This window comes from Mirounga angustirostris, unplaced genomic scaffold (assembly GCF_029215605.1).
Source record: "Mirounga angustirostris isolate CCGP_5_RB_7025 unplaced genomic scaffold, mMirAng1.0.hap1 SCAF_12, whole genome shotgun sequence".
Taxonomy (NCBI): Eukaryota; Metazoa; Chordata; class Mammalia; order Carnivora; family Phocidae; genus Mirounga; species Mirounga angustirostris.
This window is the reverse complement of record NW_026991720.1, coordinates 1,931,408-1,948,461: the sequence shown is the minus strand read 5'-3', so window position 1 is coordinate 1,948,461 and position 17,054 is coordinate 1,931,408. Positions and strand designations below refer to the sequence as shown.

General features: G+C 38.5%; 1 protein-coding gene across 7 annotated transcripts in view; it reads right to left on the bottom strand.

Moving 5' to 3' along the window:
- Nucleotides 1–17,054, bottom strand: part of LMBR1 (limb development membrane protein 1) — a 161,276-nt gene that overhangs the window by 55,765 nt on the left and 88,457 nt on the right. For 6 of the 7 annotated variants that reach the window (XM_064575663.1, XM_045863970.3, XM_064575664.1 and 3 more), the window contains 3 exons: nucleotides 3,607–3,733; nucleotides 3,090–3,158; nucleotides 2,318–2,382 (listed from right to left, as the gene is read on the bottom strand). In XM_064575663.1, coding sequence (XP_064431733.1) covers nucleotides 2,318–2,382; nucleotides 3,090–3,158; nucleotides 3,607–3,733 — 261 coding nt within the window. Of the gene's footprint in view, nucleotides 1–2,317; nucleotides 2,383–3,089; nucleotides 3,159–3,606; nucleotides 3,734–10,252; nucleotides 10,559–17,054 lie in introns of those variants that run through there. The other variant, XM_045863974.3, reaches the window with a different exon arrangement.

Genomic DNA, 17,054 nt, shown 5'->3' with positions numbered 1-17,054 from the left:
TTCATGTGAGTGAGTAACAATGAATGGCACACCGATATTTGTGTTAAATGCTTGTGTGCCTCATCCCCTTGACTCTACAATAATCCAATGAAAAACAGACTGTTATCATCCCCATCTTATAATATGCCAAGAAACAAAGGTTTGGCAAAGAAAAGTTATCTGCCTTTTGAAGCCTACACTCTTAAACACTCTGAGCTGATGGGGACCTAAATATGAGTCAAACACAGTCCTTGACCTCAAACAGCTTACATTCTAGTGTCCAGGAGAGACAGAATGAACTCAAAAAAATAATTATAGAGTTAAAACAACTGTCATAACTGAAGCAAAAATAAAATGTCACAAAAGTTCAGAGGAAGAAAGACCCCCAAATTCTAGGTGGGAAGAAAAAAAGTTTTGGCAAGTGTTTTTGCAAATAGTAGCCTCTTAGCTGATAGCTTAATTTACTAAAATGGGGAAAGGCATTTAGATCAGAAAAAAGCTATAAGCAAAACACAGAGGCAAAGAGGTGCGAAGTACACTCAGCAATAAAGTGGTTCGAGTATTCTGGAGCTTATGGCAGAACAAAACAGTGGTCCAGAGCCCAGGGTCTGTAACCAGTCTCTGGGTTCAAATCCCACCCCATCATGACTGATCTGTGATCTCGTACAAGCGACTTAATCTCCCTGAACTACAGATAATTCCAGCCATAAAATAAGACCACCACCTAACTTACGGGTTTGTTAACAGGATTAAATGAAATGTGCGTAAAATATAGTGCTTATCACAAACATAGAGCCTACACTGAATTGAATATCATTAATATTGGATGTTAGGAACAAGAAAAGAAGTGAAGATAATTAAAGTTTCAAGAATAATGTTAATAAAAGACAAGTTTAGGAGAAAAATCAGTTTGGGAAGGGTACTAGGTAAGTAGTTTGGTTTTCTATAAGCTGAGCTTTCAGCTCCGTGGAGTATTCGGGTACAGCATTTACAATGTGGTGTGGTTTGTTTTCGGTGTCTTTTGCTCCCTAGAGCTACACATTTAGAAGTGTCGTGAAAGTGGCAAAGGTGGTAAGGAGAACAGAGCAGAGCAACTTTAGACCAAGGACAGAACTTGGAACATTTGCCTATCTAAGGGGGCTAGGAAATAAAAACGGAAAAAGAGACCAAAAAACAAAAAGAAAGCTCTGTCAGAGAATCAGGAAGAAATTAAGAATGCAGTGTCATGAAACCTCTTCAAGAGGGAAGTGAATTTCAAGATTTGATGGCATGTTTTGAGTGTGTATACATTTATGTAGCAAGTTAAATAATCCAATTTTATTTTTTAAAAACATAGGAAAAAATTATCTGTCACTTATTTTTTAAAAATCTTTCAAAATTAAGCAAGCATTACTAAAAGAATAACTACAATATTTCCTCAAATTTTTCCTGATTAATCACCCCAATAGGAAAGACAAACATATAACCAAAATAATTTAATAGGTATTAACAAAGGGGAATATGAAAAGTGCAGAGAAAGAAGCTTGATTATTTCAACTTAAAGAAAAGGTGAGGCAAGGTTCAAGAATAGGCAGTGAGTGCAGCAACATCAGAGCCAGGCCCTGAGGAGGTGGTCAGGCGGCTAGAGCAGGCAGGGGGCACTGATGGGAGAAAGCCCCGGACACGCCTGCTAAGTGAAAGCACACAGCCCATTGTGAGCACAGCCCATCAGCTGATGAATGTGCAGTCAGAGCCAAGGGGGCAGGAGCACAGGCTGGAGGTCAGTGGACTAGGGAAGAGGCTGTGAGTCATTCAGACCTGAGTTTGTAGGCAATGAGGACCCATGAAAATTTACCCTTGTAAATGGCAAGTTCCTTAAATGCAACTAAGAATTATTTTCATGTGAGTGAATATTTGACAAAATAGCTAGAGGCCAAAGAAACTAGGGACAAATCATGAATATATGGCAACTCTGAGATTAAAGTGAAAAGTATAATCAAAATGTAACAGGCAGACAACTTCTCAGAGACAAAACTGCTCTATAATTCAAGGAATATATGTGGTAAATTTTGAAACATAACAGTTACTACTGATATAACAGACACCTAAAATACCTGTAAGTATTTGTAAATTTTGTCTTAAAATTTGCTAGAAGAATTTCTACCTGAGTGTCTACAGTTACTATTTTAAAAGCAAAAACAAATTTGTTTCCAAAGATGAAAAAGATTAAAATAAAAGCAACAATAACAACGAGGTCACAAGCCCACAGAAATACACTAATGTTTCTGATTGCTAATTCACAACCTAAAAGAAGATGTTCAAATGTAAACACATTTAACAAACAAGATGACACACTTACTGTTGGCTTCACCAGCAACTGACCCATCACTGTGAACATGCGGGAAAGGCCAACAGGGGTACACACTGCAGGAGAGGTCACAGAGAGGAGGCTGATAAATGGCTAGTGCAAAATACAGAACAGACTCCAAGACTATCGTTGTAAGAAAATTCTTGCCTCAAATTTAGATTCTCTCAGTGTTTTATCAGAGGAGTCTTCATCAATAAAGAAGCTAGAGGGGATGACAGGTGAAGGACGAAAGATACCTAAAGACTGAAGAAGGTTTAGTACGTGCAAGACTCTAGCAGTTGAATAACAGTATCTTCACTTAAAAATTTAAAAAAAAAACAACTAAAGAGCAGATTAAAATTTCAAGTGCTGATGGAGTTGAGAACCAAACAACTATTATCTTAACTCCTTTTAACTACATTTATCTGCTTATAATATCCCTGAGATATGCTGTAATGCCTCAAGTAAAACTGAATACATTTTAAATAAAGACCACAAATTCAGCACACAGGATTCGATGTTACCACTCAAGAGGAGAATCTAATGCTTCAGCGAGTGTGTGCCTGTGTGTCTCTCCACGAGAGAGGCTTTCCTTAAAGAACAGCACATGAGTTTTATTCCATGGCTTCAGTTTATCAAAATTTATCTTAACATAAAAAAAGTTAAGGGCCAACTTTAAAAACATCTCCAAGCTGTTAAGTAATTTCATCAGGAAACCTTACGATAATTTTCCAGAACAAAGAACTCCATTTTCCTATCAACATTAAGCCAGAAAAATACTTACGGAGAAGTAACAAACATCCCATCAGAGATATACAGGAATATAAATAGGGTAGGTAGAACTCCCAGAGATCTGTAAAGAAACACAAACATATTTTAGTAAATCCAAAATATTATACATTAAGATATAGGTTGACTATAAATTAATGTTTGATAAACATCATAATTGTCTATTTGAGTCTACTAAACCATATAATTTCTAAACTGTACAATAAAAAGATCTAAAATAGAAAAGGAAATAACCCTTTTGCAAAACCTGTTTGGAGGGAGAAAAAAAGTCTCCATGGAATTTTAAGAACAGAAACCAACTAAGAAACAAACAAAAATCTTAAAAGCTGCTTGCTCTTTCTGAATACAGCAAACACAGGAACACTCATTTATTTTCTTAAACATGTCTAAAGACTTGTTAACTCTGTAAATTAACAACAAGGGCTGACGACACAAAGAATTACTAAAACGTTCATGAACGCGAATGTGTAATTACACGCCCAGTTCAGCGTCCTGGAGAGAAGGTGACTTACCATACAAAGACTCCATGCTCGCTGCATCCTTGTCAATGAGCGCTGAGGCTACCCACACTATCCCAAGGATAAGGAGTGCAAGGAGGACAAGCATGACCAGAGTTTCTAAAATTCGGGCTCGGATTCCCTGAAAAAGATAATGGAGATCTAACTGTATTTTATTTCATCTCATGATTAATTAGGTTTCTATCTACAGGAAAGCACAAAAATTCTTTGGAAAGGGAGGAAATTTACATTTATTAGGAAGACAAAAAAACACTAGCTTTACAGTGTCATGTTTAGACTGCCTTTGTTTTACCAAATTATGTAGAATACCATCAAGCTTTAAAGAACCAAAACAATTCGTCATGAAAACATTTTTCAAAACAGTGTTTTAAGGGGTGCCTGGGTGGCTCAGCCAGTTAAGTGACTGCCTTCAGCTCAGGTCATGATCCCAGGGTCCTGGGATCGAGCTCCATGTGGGGCTCCCTGCTCAGTGGGGAGGCTGCTTCTCCCTCTCCCTCCCGCTTGTACTCTCTCTTGCTATCTCTGTCACTGTCTCTCTCTCAAATAAATAAAATCTTAAAAAAAAAAAACAAAAAAAAAACGGGTTTTAAAACGCAGGTTGATGAATTTTTGTCTGTGGTTCTAAGTAAGGGCCTCGAGGACGACTACAGTCCGGGGCCAAGTAGCCATGGGAGCGACGTACCCAGCGAGCACACACAGCCCCCAGTCCCAAGGCGCTAGCCCCCAGCACCGCTCCCGCAGCCTCCAGCGCAGCTGCCAGCGCCCCCACCCCCTTCCCCCACTCCCCCTCCTCCCACTCTCACAGCGCCAGTGTCCCCTCCCCCACTCCCACCAGTGCCCCCACCCCCTTCCCCCATTCCCTCCCCCTCCCCCACCCACAGCTGCCAATGCCCCCTCCCCCCTCCCACCAGCAGCCCCCCACCCTTCCCCCACTCCCCCTCTCACCCCACAGCTGCCAGCGCCCCCCACCCCCTTCCCCCACTCCCCCTCTCCCCACCCCTCAGCTGCCAGTGCCCCCTCCCCCACTCCTGCCAGTGGCCACCTCCAGCTCCGGTAACCCTCAGCACAGCCACCGTGTCCCCCCTGCTCCCGCCAGCAGCCCAGGGACTCCCTGAGCAAAGCCCGCAGCAGAAACCAAGGCCAGTGTGCACGGCTATCGATTACGTACTACACTTCTTTCTTCACATTAGATAAAACCGTCATTACTTCATGTGCCTGGAATATAATAAACCATCTTTCTGCACAATTTTGTTTTAAATATAAAACAAATTCTGACCTCAGGGCCAAACCAGAGGCCAGGCTTCTAAACTTGAAACCTATTGGACAAGGCAAACAAACGAATGAAAACAACCTTCTTATATTCCTGAAAAGTCACCAAATGATTGAATCCATACCTAAATTCAAAAATTCACATTGTTGTTTTATACTATAATGCACTAATGTACATGAAATACAACAAACAATATTAGAAGTAAATCCATGTCTCTCGATAAAAGAGTTGGAGGGGCCTGCTCTTACAGTCCAGTCTTACCACACAGGACTGCCCTAGGCCGGTTAAAAGATGTCCTCAAATGTGGAGTCAGCACACCTTAAGTGTTTCCAGCAAGGGAGGCCGGTGGACCAGAGTAAATGACGCTTGTATTTTATTTAACACATCAGATCTAACAGTAGTTATGACTCAAGTGAGATGAAATACAAACAGTCCCCAAACATACTACTAAAAAACACACTCCAGCTTTCCTGAAGAACTCTCCAAACCCACACTTCACAACTTTCAAACCACTTAGGATACCAAAACATGACCGCCACCCCTTTTTTTTTTTAAGTAGGCTCCACGCCCCGTGTGGGGCTTGAACTCACAACCCTGAGATGAAGAGTCACAGGCTCTACCAAGTGAGCCAGCCAGGTGCCCCAGACAGCCACCTTTTAATGGTAATTTCTTTTTTCCTTCCTTCTCTCTTTCTGAGCAATAGTCTTTTTTTGTAAGCAAGAATCTTATTACACATCAAATATTACATGGAAAGCTTGTAACAGATAAAAAGAACAGGTGCTCTGATGAGAATGTGTAACACCCTTTCAGCTTGTCTCTTCCTATCTCTGACTGGAGCCTGAATCCTGCCTGCCTCCAACCAGAACTTCGGAATATTAAGGGCGCCCAAAACACCTAACACATGTGTCTTAAGTGTTATGACATATGAGCTAAACACTGCAACCGTGTTCTGATATAAAACAGTAGTGATCCTTGGAACCATCTGAGACCCACTGTCCCAAAAAAGTGTTTTAATAATATAATTATTAAACAACTGTAACAATGTAATAATAAGTATATAATCATTACGATGATATTAAATGTTGGGGAATGAATCTACCATAAGATTTACACACTTCCTCTGATATTTTGGTAAGAAATATCTGTTGGCAATTAAATGTATTTTTCTTCAAATATGTTATTCTGCTTCAGGAGCTAATGCTCCACGGGTCTCTCTCATTCCTGTGCATCTCACAGAGGCAGGGATAGACCTCGTTCTGGACTTTTTTTTTTTAAGATTTATTTATTTTGGAGAGAGCGCGTGCACACATGCAGGGGGGAGGGGCAGAGGGAGAGGGAAAGAATCCCAAGCCGACTAACCACTGAAGGTGGAGCCCAACAAGTGGCTCAATCCCATGACCCTGAGATCATGACCTGAGCCGAAATCAAATTGGGTGCTTAACCAACTGAGCCACCCAGGAGCCCCTGGACTATATTTTTAAGGATGTCTGGATAGCAAACAGCCTTGGAAAATAGAGACGGTGTCTCTCTGAAGCAGGTCTGTTTTCTACAGAGCAAAGCACAGACAAATTTGCTTGAAGCCCATTTGTGGGTTCCCCTAAGTTTGAGATTCCTCAGCTATGACTTGAGCCCACTGTAGGAGCAGCCTCCACCTGAGCCACACTGCCCCTATGAAGCTGGTGGGAGGGGGGGTTGTCCCGGGGAACAGGAAACTCATGGCTTGCCTGTTCTGAGCAATGAAGTCCTTTGTCTCTGATCCAGGAGTCTCATGTCTACAACTACCATGCAGGAAGCTAGCAGACTGTCAGCTTGCAAGTACAGTAAAATCTCAGACCCTCCACAATTCTGGCAGCTTTGGGTGACAAGGGTAGGTAGCTAACATGGCTTTCTAGAGAACAAATAAGGGCTCACAAGGTTGGGTTAAGGGCAATGAGAAGACTCCCAAGATCTAGCAGTGAATGCTCTTACCCAAGCAGTAGGCAAGTGGGAGAAGTATGAGTCCCCCAAGGACCTGACGTGCTAATGCCTGTCAGAGGCTGAGCTACAGGCGGAGCTTGGTCATAGCCCCTTCTCCCAGAGAGGAGGGGTGTTAGCATGTTCGTGTAACACCAAGCCCTACAAGGCCAGCTAAAAAGACTATGATTACGAGGAACTATTTTTCTTGTATACTTTGTTGTTTTCTGTATTTTCCAAATTTCATAGAGTGAATTGCAGGGCTTTAAGTAATATGAGAACAAATTAATGTTGTTTTTAATTTTTAATTTTTTTCTTAAAAGAACTAACTTCCAAGAGATTGACACTCAGAAAAATAATTTTTAAAATATCCAAGTTCAGTTTATGAGACAGTATAGCGAGCTAGTTCAAGACCCTAACTCCAGCAACAGACTGCTTGTGTTCAAAGCCTGGTCCCATCACTGACCAACTGTGTAACACTGTGCAAATTTCTAAATCTCTCCGTGCATCAGTTTATTTCTTCGTAAAATAGGTTTATCCCTACCTTATGGGGTCATTATAAGGATCAAATGAGTTAACATAAGTAACATGCTTAGCATTAGGCTAGGTGTTTAGTAAGCACAATATAAGGGTTAACTGTAATGGCTCAAATTACTGCCTTTGTTTTTAAAATTTCCAAGGCTTTGTAGTTCACCTATCATTTGTGTTTCTGGATTAAATTTATTTCTCCTAATGCCAGCTTATCAACTTCTTCCCATCTGTCACCTATCATTCACAGACCTGTAAGAAACAATCTCATGTTTCTTGATGATATGAACACCGGGTACACAAGTATTTCTTATCATTTCCCTTGCCATGATGATTAACATACAAGCTCCTAATGAACTTAACCTCCCTGCTACTACAGCCCAGCACATCCACTAGCCTCACTCCCTCATCTCTCAGACCCACCTCTAAGATCGCAGACTGTGAGACTGCTCCATATTTCTCTGATACCTCCAGTCCTCTAACCTACACTGTGTCTTCATCATTATAACCTCCACTCCCTGAATCCACCCAACTCGGTTTTCACTTGCTTAAACCCTATGTTGAACTGTGTATTTTAATGATAATCCAGTACCAATAATATTCTAATATTCCTGGTCCCTTTGATTTCCACCAGACTACCTTAATTCCACTGGTGGCTCATTCCTTGAATTCTCAGTCCTGTGAAAGAAATTTACAAAATCTTGAGAAACATGTGCTACAACATTCCAAAGTGGGTCTTTGCTGTTACCTGGCAATACTTATGCTGATCTCTGGCTAAGGATTCCCTCAATGATTTTTTAAATGTTTTCCATTCTCCTTGACCCTAAATCTCATCCCTTGCTTTTTAGCAAATTGCAGCTGCCCTTACCTCTTCCTTAGTAGGACATAACTGGGGAGACTGCGCATCCCTCAGCTTCCTTCCCCTATCTCTGGTTTCTCTGTCTCCGTTCTTCTTTCTTTCATTCTTTATATAAAGGAAAATGCCTCAGATCCCTTTTCTCCATGGCTCAGGCTTAGATGTTCATCCTTTCAACATGCCGGATCAGTGCTTCTCAAACTTTGGCATATGTCAGCATTACCAAGGGGCTTGCCAATCCCTGAGAACCAGCCCAAAGACACTTCAGTCAATTCTGATGAAGCCAGTTCATGTGATGAAGACACCAGATAGACTGCTCTATTCTTCCCCTAGGTGATCTTGCCTCCTCACGTAACCTAAATCTAAATCTAAAGTTTCTATCTTTAGTCCAAATCTCACCACTGAGACCAAGATCCATACATCTGAGCTGCCACCTCCCCTCAAGTATCTCACAAGTACATAAACTTAATTCTAAAGTCAAACTCATCACTTTATCCCCTAAACATGCTCCTTCAGTGTTACATACCCCAATTAATGGCACCATTATCCACTGTTTTTTCCAGATGCTGCAAGCATCCTTGTCATCCCCCTTGCTGCTGCACGCTCTCTCTCTCTCTCTCTCTCTCACACACACACACACCTTGGACTCTGATCTATTCAAACACTAAGTCCTTCTGATTCTACTGTGTCATTACGACTAAATCCATCCACTTCTCCTTCTGCCACCACATCCATCTCACCTGGACAACTCCCTACTTTGCTAGCTAGTAGTTCAAAATCCAACTCTTGTCTCTCTCTGCCTGACCTGTTGCCTACATTGCAGTGGGAATGCAATCTTTGCAAAACACAACTCTGATCGTGTCATTCTTAGTCAGAACTTGCTAACAGAAGTACAGGCCAGCAACAGGGAAACAGGTGCATTAATGCAACAACACATAAACATCAAATCTCATTAGTACCACTTCTAAGAAAATGAGGTGCTATACACATAGATCCTTAAAGCTGGGTCTTACTCTGTCTTCTGCTGTTTAGATGGTATACAAAATAATTAAAGACAAAACAAATATAGATGAAACAAATTATTTATGATTTAATTGCATACAAAAGTGCTGTCCAAAAACCCTTCTGTGATGATGGAAATGTTCTATTCTGTGTTATCCAATAAGATAGCAACTAGCCATATGTGTTTATCAAGCACTTAGAATGTCATTACTGTGAATGAAGAGCTGATTTTTAATTTTATGTAACTTTAGTAGTTCTTTTAAATTTATATAGTCACACATGGCTAGTGGTTACCATATTGGTCAGAGCAGATTATTAACAGCCTGCTGCTAACAAAATCTGATATAAGTACTCTCTGTACTCTCAAGTACTTTCTGGTTATTTTTCTAAATTTAACCTTGATATAAAATTATTTGAAAAACATGGGGCGCCTGGGTGGCTCAGTCGTTGAGCATCTGCCTTCGACTCAGGTCATGGTCCCAGGGTCCTGGGATCGAGCCCCACATCGGGCTCCCTGCTCTGCGGGAAGCCTGCTTCTCCCTCTCCCCCTCCCCCTGCTTGTGTTCCCTCTCTCGCTGTGTCTCTCTCTGTCAAATAAATAAATAAAATCTTTAAAAAAAAAAAAATTATTTGAAAAACAGCTTGGTTAAAGTAACCTCACTTAACATGCTATTGTTCTACTTAATATTTTCATTAGCATTTATGTTAAAAAGAGGTAATCTACTATTAAATTCAAAAACTGCCCCCTTCTGTTTACATTAAGAAAAATTACATTCTCTCATTAAGAAAAATAGTTTTTAAAATGCAGCCTACATATGACCCATCTGACAGTGATACTAAGGTTCAAGACCCACACATTTATTCCCATTACACTGACAAACCAAGTCCTCAAATAAATCTGTGTTAAAAAAATAAATTATATGTGAACAGTTTTTCTAAAAAGAAACAACTATATAATTCCAAGAAGATGCTTTTTTCTATTACAGATATATGAATAATATCAAGAAGAAATGTCTAAAATGTATACTCACATGCTTAACCAGTCATATAAAAATCATTTAGCAAAAAACCTCTGTAGTCAAATCATATAAATGGTTCAAAATTTACTATCAATACTTCTTTTGAAAAATAGTAAATAGGGCGCCTGGGTGGCTCAGTCGTCAAGCGTCTGCCTTCGGCTCAGGTCATGATCCCGGGGTGCTGGGATCAAGTCCCGCATCGGGCTCCCTGCTCAGTGGGAAGCCTGCTTCTCCTTCTCCCACTCCCCCTGCTTGTGTTCCCTCTCTCGCTGTGTCTCTGTCAAATAAATAAATAAAATCTTAAAAAAAAAAAAAACCAAGAAAAATAGTGAACAACACAAAAAGAATTCTACTCATTTTCAGTTATCAATCTAAGCACAAAAGAGTGAATAAGCAATATTACACATACAGGAAAGGCTGCCACAGAGCAGATCATCAAAACTGTTAGATAGGATTATGCCTGTTATGAAATACTGATAACTGCTGTAGGAAGAAATAACCGTTATTCTGACTCAGTCCACTAGGAGGCCAGGACAGTTATGTTTTCCTTTTGGTTTTTTTTTTTAATTAAACAAGACAAAAATCAGCCCAATTTGAAATCAGTGAAGTGTCACATTCATGAGCTTTAGCAACACCAATAGAAAAATATAAATTTTTTCATTAAATGCAATGTGGCAGCTTTTTTTTTTATCCTCAACAACTTTAGGACAGAGAGAAGAGGCGTAATGGGGCTATAAATAACCAGAGACTTCATCTGTTAATTCAGAATTGACTGGCTCCTACAAGTGCCAAAAATACATAAACTATGGTTACTACCTTTCTTGAGATCATAAAAGTATTACAAAGCCTAAAAAGTACAGGCTTTGTGGCATGTAATATGTGAGATTTTTAAACTTTTGTATGTGATTCTGCCTGCAAAAGTAATGAAAGCATTGAGAGAGCTTTTATCACTACCATTAATCACCAGCAGGACAGCATATAAGCAAAAAATATGCCTACTGCTCATTTTTCCATTAAGAGTCAGAATGAGGAGCTAGGATCCCCAAGGGGAAGGTTTCTATCAACTCTATTCTTGCATATGCTGAGCTGAAAGATGTGCCAGATGTCAGAATAACTTACTGAAATACCCTGCAAATAACAAAGCGGCAAAACATTGTCCGAGAGGAAAAAGGTTTCCATTGTTTATCTTAAAAAGTAAGGAAAGTCTCCTGAATATAAGATCACAAACTATAAGAACTTGAACTTAACAACAGTTGTACTTCTTTCAAGTACTTTTGAATGCTTATCCTATGTCATATATTACTAAGATTTCAAGAACTCCATAATATTTTTATCCCCAGTATGAATACTGGGATAATCCCTCCCCAAAACCATGAACCTAAGTTATTTTAATGAAACTCCACCCCTTTTATTAAAATCATAGTTCAACAAGCACTCAATGTACTAGTTAAAAACAGCATTGAAACTAAGTACTTTCTTTCTGCTAATGAAACACTATATTGTTTTTAAGAAAAGCAAGCTACATAATTACACTAGTTCCCATTATCAATATTATTTTGAAAAATTACAACCATCACAACATTGTAACAGGTTAAATTAAGTAGGCTAGTAAAGACTAAATACATGTAGACAGAGATTTCTTTTTAGATTTAAATAAGCACTGAATGGGTAAAAGTCTAAAACATTAAAAGAGTTACTGCTTTTTGAACTTTTCGTGCTGGTCAATTACACATTTAATTGCTTTGTGCTGAAGATCAACGAAGTGACAATTACAATGTATATACAAAAGCTCTGACAATAAGCTGACATGTTTCTGTGGTGATGAACATTTAAACAAGATTTTGCCTGGACATCTTGACCTCTCAGAAGGTATGTAAACACCATAATATATACTATGGCTCCACCTATCAGGAAAGCCTGGTAAAAATTTCTACATTTATATAACATTTAAAATATATATCAAGCCACTGTTCATTTAACAAAAAGAGTCTCTTAGTAACACTAAGATAAGGTTTGCTCAGCATGCCATCGAGACTGCACCAAACATATATGCTGTCATCTGGGAAAGATCGATAGAAACACTAATAAGGAACAGAAAATAAAGGCAGGTATTAATTATTTTAAACCATGAAAATAGCTACAAACAAGCATCACACATTTCCCCCCTTTGCTCCCAAGGTAATCATTAAGAGTTTGGACAAAAAAAAGTTTTGGTCCCAGGGCAAAGAAAACAGCTTTATAGAAAGCTTTGTTAAGCTACAGTGAAATATTTTTTAATATTAATATTTTCTGCATTTAATGTAATCTATTTAAGATGGAAAGATTAAAACTATAAGATGTTCAAATTATTAAAATTTGACAGAGAGAATATATTTTAGGATAAGTTAAAATAAAAACACTATGATTGCCAGTTCATTTAACTAAGATGTTCATTGTATTCAAATTTATGAGAAACTTCCCATGATGTTAGACAAACAAAAATCCTCAAGATTGCAAGTAAATAAATTAATACAGCAAGTAAATGAAACAAGTAAATAAAAGAACTGAACCATAAAAAGACTGCAAAGAATTTATATTAAAATTTTAAAATGTAATTCTAAATTTGGAAAAAAAGTATTTCTCAGTATGCTACATCATATCAAAATAACTTAATGGACAGCCAGTAAAGACCTTTCCTTCTACTTCTTTTCCAATAATCTTTAGTTATCAATTTCACAGAAAAGAGATGGGAACTGACATTTGCCGAGCTCCTACCAGTTGTTTTATATGTGCTCACTGAACCTTCATGATAAATTAGAAGGTAAGCTGTATTATAAATGAGAAAGCTCACACCCCAAAAAGTTAAATAATCTGCCTACAGTCACCCTGTTCAAGGCTTGCCTGCACTCACAGTAAACGCAGGTCTGTCAGCTTTCAAAGCCTGTGCTTTCCACCTCCTCACACAACAGAAATAAGACACCAAAGACAAACTGACATGGAAATAGGGAGGTGGGGGAGAATGCTTAAAACATATTTAAGACAAACCTCTAATTTAGTAAAAGAAATAAAGCGAAATACATAAAAGCTTCTTTTACTAGAACAGTAATTTTCAATCCCATAATAGCAAACTCATGCTGAGGTCAAATCCTCAGTCCCATAAGGGACTTTTAATACAAAAGAAGTCAATACCTTACTATTTGTTTCATAAAGCACCCAAGCATAAACTCCAATAAAGACACAACAAAACAAAGATTAGGGTTTTTATCACATTACTATAGCAAAACGTACAAAATATTAAAGTGTAGAATATAACAGAAAATACTGCCACATGATTTAGATGTAGCGTCACATCACTTATGTGGCAAAGAGTACATTCACACAAAAAGCACTAGGGATTCCAAAATACCACATAAGGCGGCTTAGGGCTATCTGCCCTCACTCCATTATCTGAGTTGGGCCCATCTCTCCCTGATTTCCACATTCCCTCCAGCTCTCAAAAAAAGCTGCTTGGGGTGGATAGGTGTGCACACATGTGTATTTTATAGTTTTCCACTGAAAACCAATAAACTGGCATTTTAGTTTTACCTATCAGCTTCCATTTGGGTAATGTGAGCCCATCACCAAGAAATAACCTTTTGTTCCTTCCTATTTTTAAATAATGACAGTACACTGTTTAGCTCTGTATGTCTATTAAATAGTTGTGCATTTACCACCCAACTTAAAGGAACATCATCACAACCACTGGGCACCCATGTGGCCCTCCCAACTGCACCAAACTTCCATACCAAAGTGGCCAAATGTAACCACTAATTTGAACTGCCATCTTCATCATTTATTTACTTTTATTTTTGATTGTGGTAACATACACATAACATAAACTTTACCATTTTGAACATTTTAAAATGTACAGTTCTATAGCATTAAATACATTCATTCACATTGTTCTGCCATCACCATTACCATCCATCCCCAGAACTTTTTCACATTCTCCAACTAAAACTCTGCACCCATTAACAATGACTCCCCATTCCTTCCTGCTCCTACCCCCAGCCCCTAGCACTTACCATCCTACTTTCTGTCTCAATGAATTTGACCATTCTAGGGACCTCATATAAGTGGCATCACCGTATTTACCTTGTTGTGTCAGCCCTACCTCTCTCAGCATAATGCTCTCAAGGTTCACCCATGTTGCAGCATGTGTCAGAATTTCTTTACTTTTTAAGGTGAAATAATATCCCATTGTAGATGCATACTACATTTCGTTTATCTATTAATCCACTGGTGGATACTTAGGTTGTTTCCACCTTTTGGCCATTATAAATAATGCTGCCAGGAAAATAAGCGTATAAAGATCTGTGAAGGAAAGAGAGGAAGATGGCAGTGGAGTAGGAGGACCCTAGGCTCACTGGTTACCAGACGGGAGGTGGGCAAGAGGACAGGTGAAACAGGTGATGGGGATGAAGGAGTGCACTTGTGATGAGCACCAGGTGGTAGATGGAAGTGTTTCACTATGTTGTACACCTGAAACTAACATTATTCTGTATGTTAATTGGAATTTGACTAAAACTTTTATAAATAAATAAAGGAATATCTGTGGAGTTCTTACTTTCAATTCTTTTGTGTATGTATCCAGAAGTGGAATTGCTGGATCATATATAGCAATTCTATTTTAATTTTTTTAGCAACCACCATACTGCTTGTTTTCCACAGCATCTACACAATCTTACATTCCCACCAACAGTGTACAAGAGTCCCATTCTCTCTACATCCTCACCAATACTTGTTATTGTTTTGGGGGTTTTTGCAGTTGTTAGCAGCCATCCTTATGTGTGTGAAGAAGTGCCTCACTGTGGTTTCGATTTACACTTCCCCAAAGACTAGTGCTGCTGAGGCCTTCCATGTGCGTACTGGTCACGTGTATGTCTTCTTTGGAGACATGTCTATTCCAGTCCTCTGTTCCTTTTTTATTTGATAGAGAACAGGTACCATCACTATGTTCTTCGAAATTGCTTTGCCTATTCTTGGCTCTCTGTTCCTCCGTAAGAATTTGACTATCTGCTTATTACATTCTTTAAGATAATCTGTTGGAACTTTTTTTTAGAATTGCATAAACTCTAAAAAATAATTTGAGAACTGTTATTTTTACCATATAAAGAAAGTCATAAACACAGAATAACCTATCCATTTATTTAAGTCTCCTGGAACATCCTTCAGTGAGAGTTTTTGTTTCCATATATTATTTCCATAAAGATTCTACATATCATTTGTCTGATTTATTTCAAAATACCTTACGGCTATCTTGTTACTATAAAAATATTTTTAATTAGATTTTCTTTGTTGTTATTTATGGATTTTTCTATATTAATTTTCTATTTTAATCTATATTAATTTTTTCTATGTTAATCTTATATCCAGGTTCCTTGCTAAATTTTCTTACTTGAATTAATAATTTATCTTTAGATTCTATGGGATTTTTCAATAGACAATATCATCTAATAAATAAAATAATGACTATTTTGTTTGCTCCTTTCAATTTTTCCTTTTCTTGTCTAAATTGTACTACTAGTAACTCCATTACAGTGTTATTATTAGAAATAAAGGATTTAAGATAGCATCCCAAATTTAAAGTAAATACTTTTTACATAAGTACAATGTCAGTTACAGATTAGATATCCATTATCAAGTTAAGAAAGTTCGCTCAAGTTCTTAGTTTGCTTTTTAATCATGAATAGTTACTGATTTTGCTAAATGTGTTTTATGTCTCTTTGGAGGTGCTCGCTTGACTTTTTTTTTTCCTCATTTACTTTCCTAATACGAATTACAGCCATAGATTTTCTAATGTGAAACCAATCTTGCATACCTGAAATAAAATTTTCCTTGATGATGATTTTTTGCATACATGGCTGAATTCAGCTTAATATTTTGATTCACAAGTATTCACACGTAAGAATGGCCTATAATGATCCTTTCTTATACTGTCCTTGTCTGCTTTCAGTATCAAGATTATATTAGCCCCATAAAACTGTGAGTATTCCATCTTCAAATCTCTGAACAAATTTGTATGAAACTAAAGTCATCTAGGGGCACCTGGGTGGCTCAGTCGTTAAGCACCTGCCTTCAGCTCAGGTCATGATCCCGGGGTCCTGGGATCGAGCCCCGCATCGGGCTCCCCGCTCCGCGGGAAGCCTGCTTCTCCCTCTCCCACTCCCCCTGCTTGTGTTCCCTCTCTCGCTGTGTCTCTCTCTGTCAAATAAATAAAATCTTAAAAAAAATAAAATAAATAAAAATAAAAAAAGAGCCAGGGCGCCTGGGTGGCTCAGTCATTAAGCGTCTGCCTTCGGCTCAGGTCAGGATCTCAGGGTCCTGGGATCCAGTCCCGCATCGAGCCCCGCATCGGGCTCCCTGCTCTGTGGGAAGCCTGCTTCTCCCTCTCCCACTCCCCCTGCTTGTGTTCCCTCTCTCGCTGTCTCTCTGTCAAAAAGTAAATTAAAAAATCTTAAAAAAAAAAAAAGAAAAGAAACTGAAGTCACCTATTCTTTGAAGTCTGGTAAAAATATCTTGCAAACTGTCTGGACTTGATTTTTTAAAAATCATAATGACTGTAGAACTTTCATTTCTGGCAATATTGAGAATAAGATATCCTTAATTCCCTCTGCCAAAAAAATGTCTAAAATGCCAGATCAAATATTTTTAAATCTCCCTGAAATCTTCTCTTTGTCTATTTATTCTGAGCAATACATTGAGTTTGGTACCTCTCACAGTGTTGGCTTTTCCCAAATGTCAGGTCATTTTCTGAATCCCTACTCATCTTTATATTTAAGAGTTTTTGTCCCTC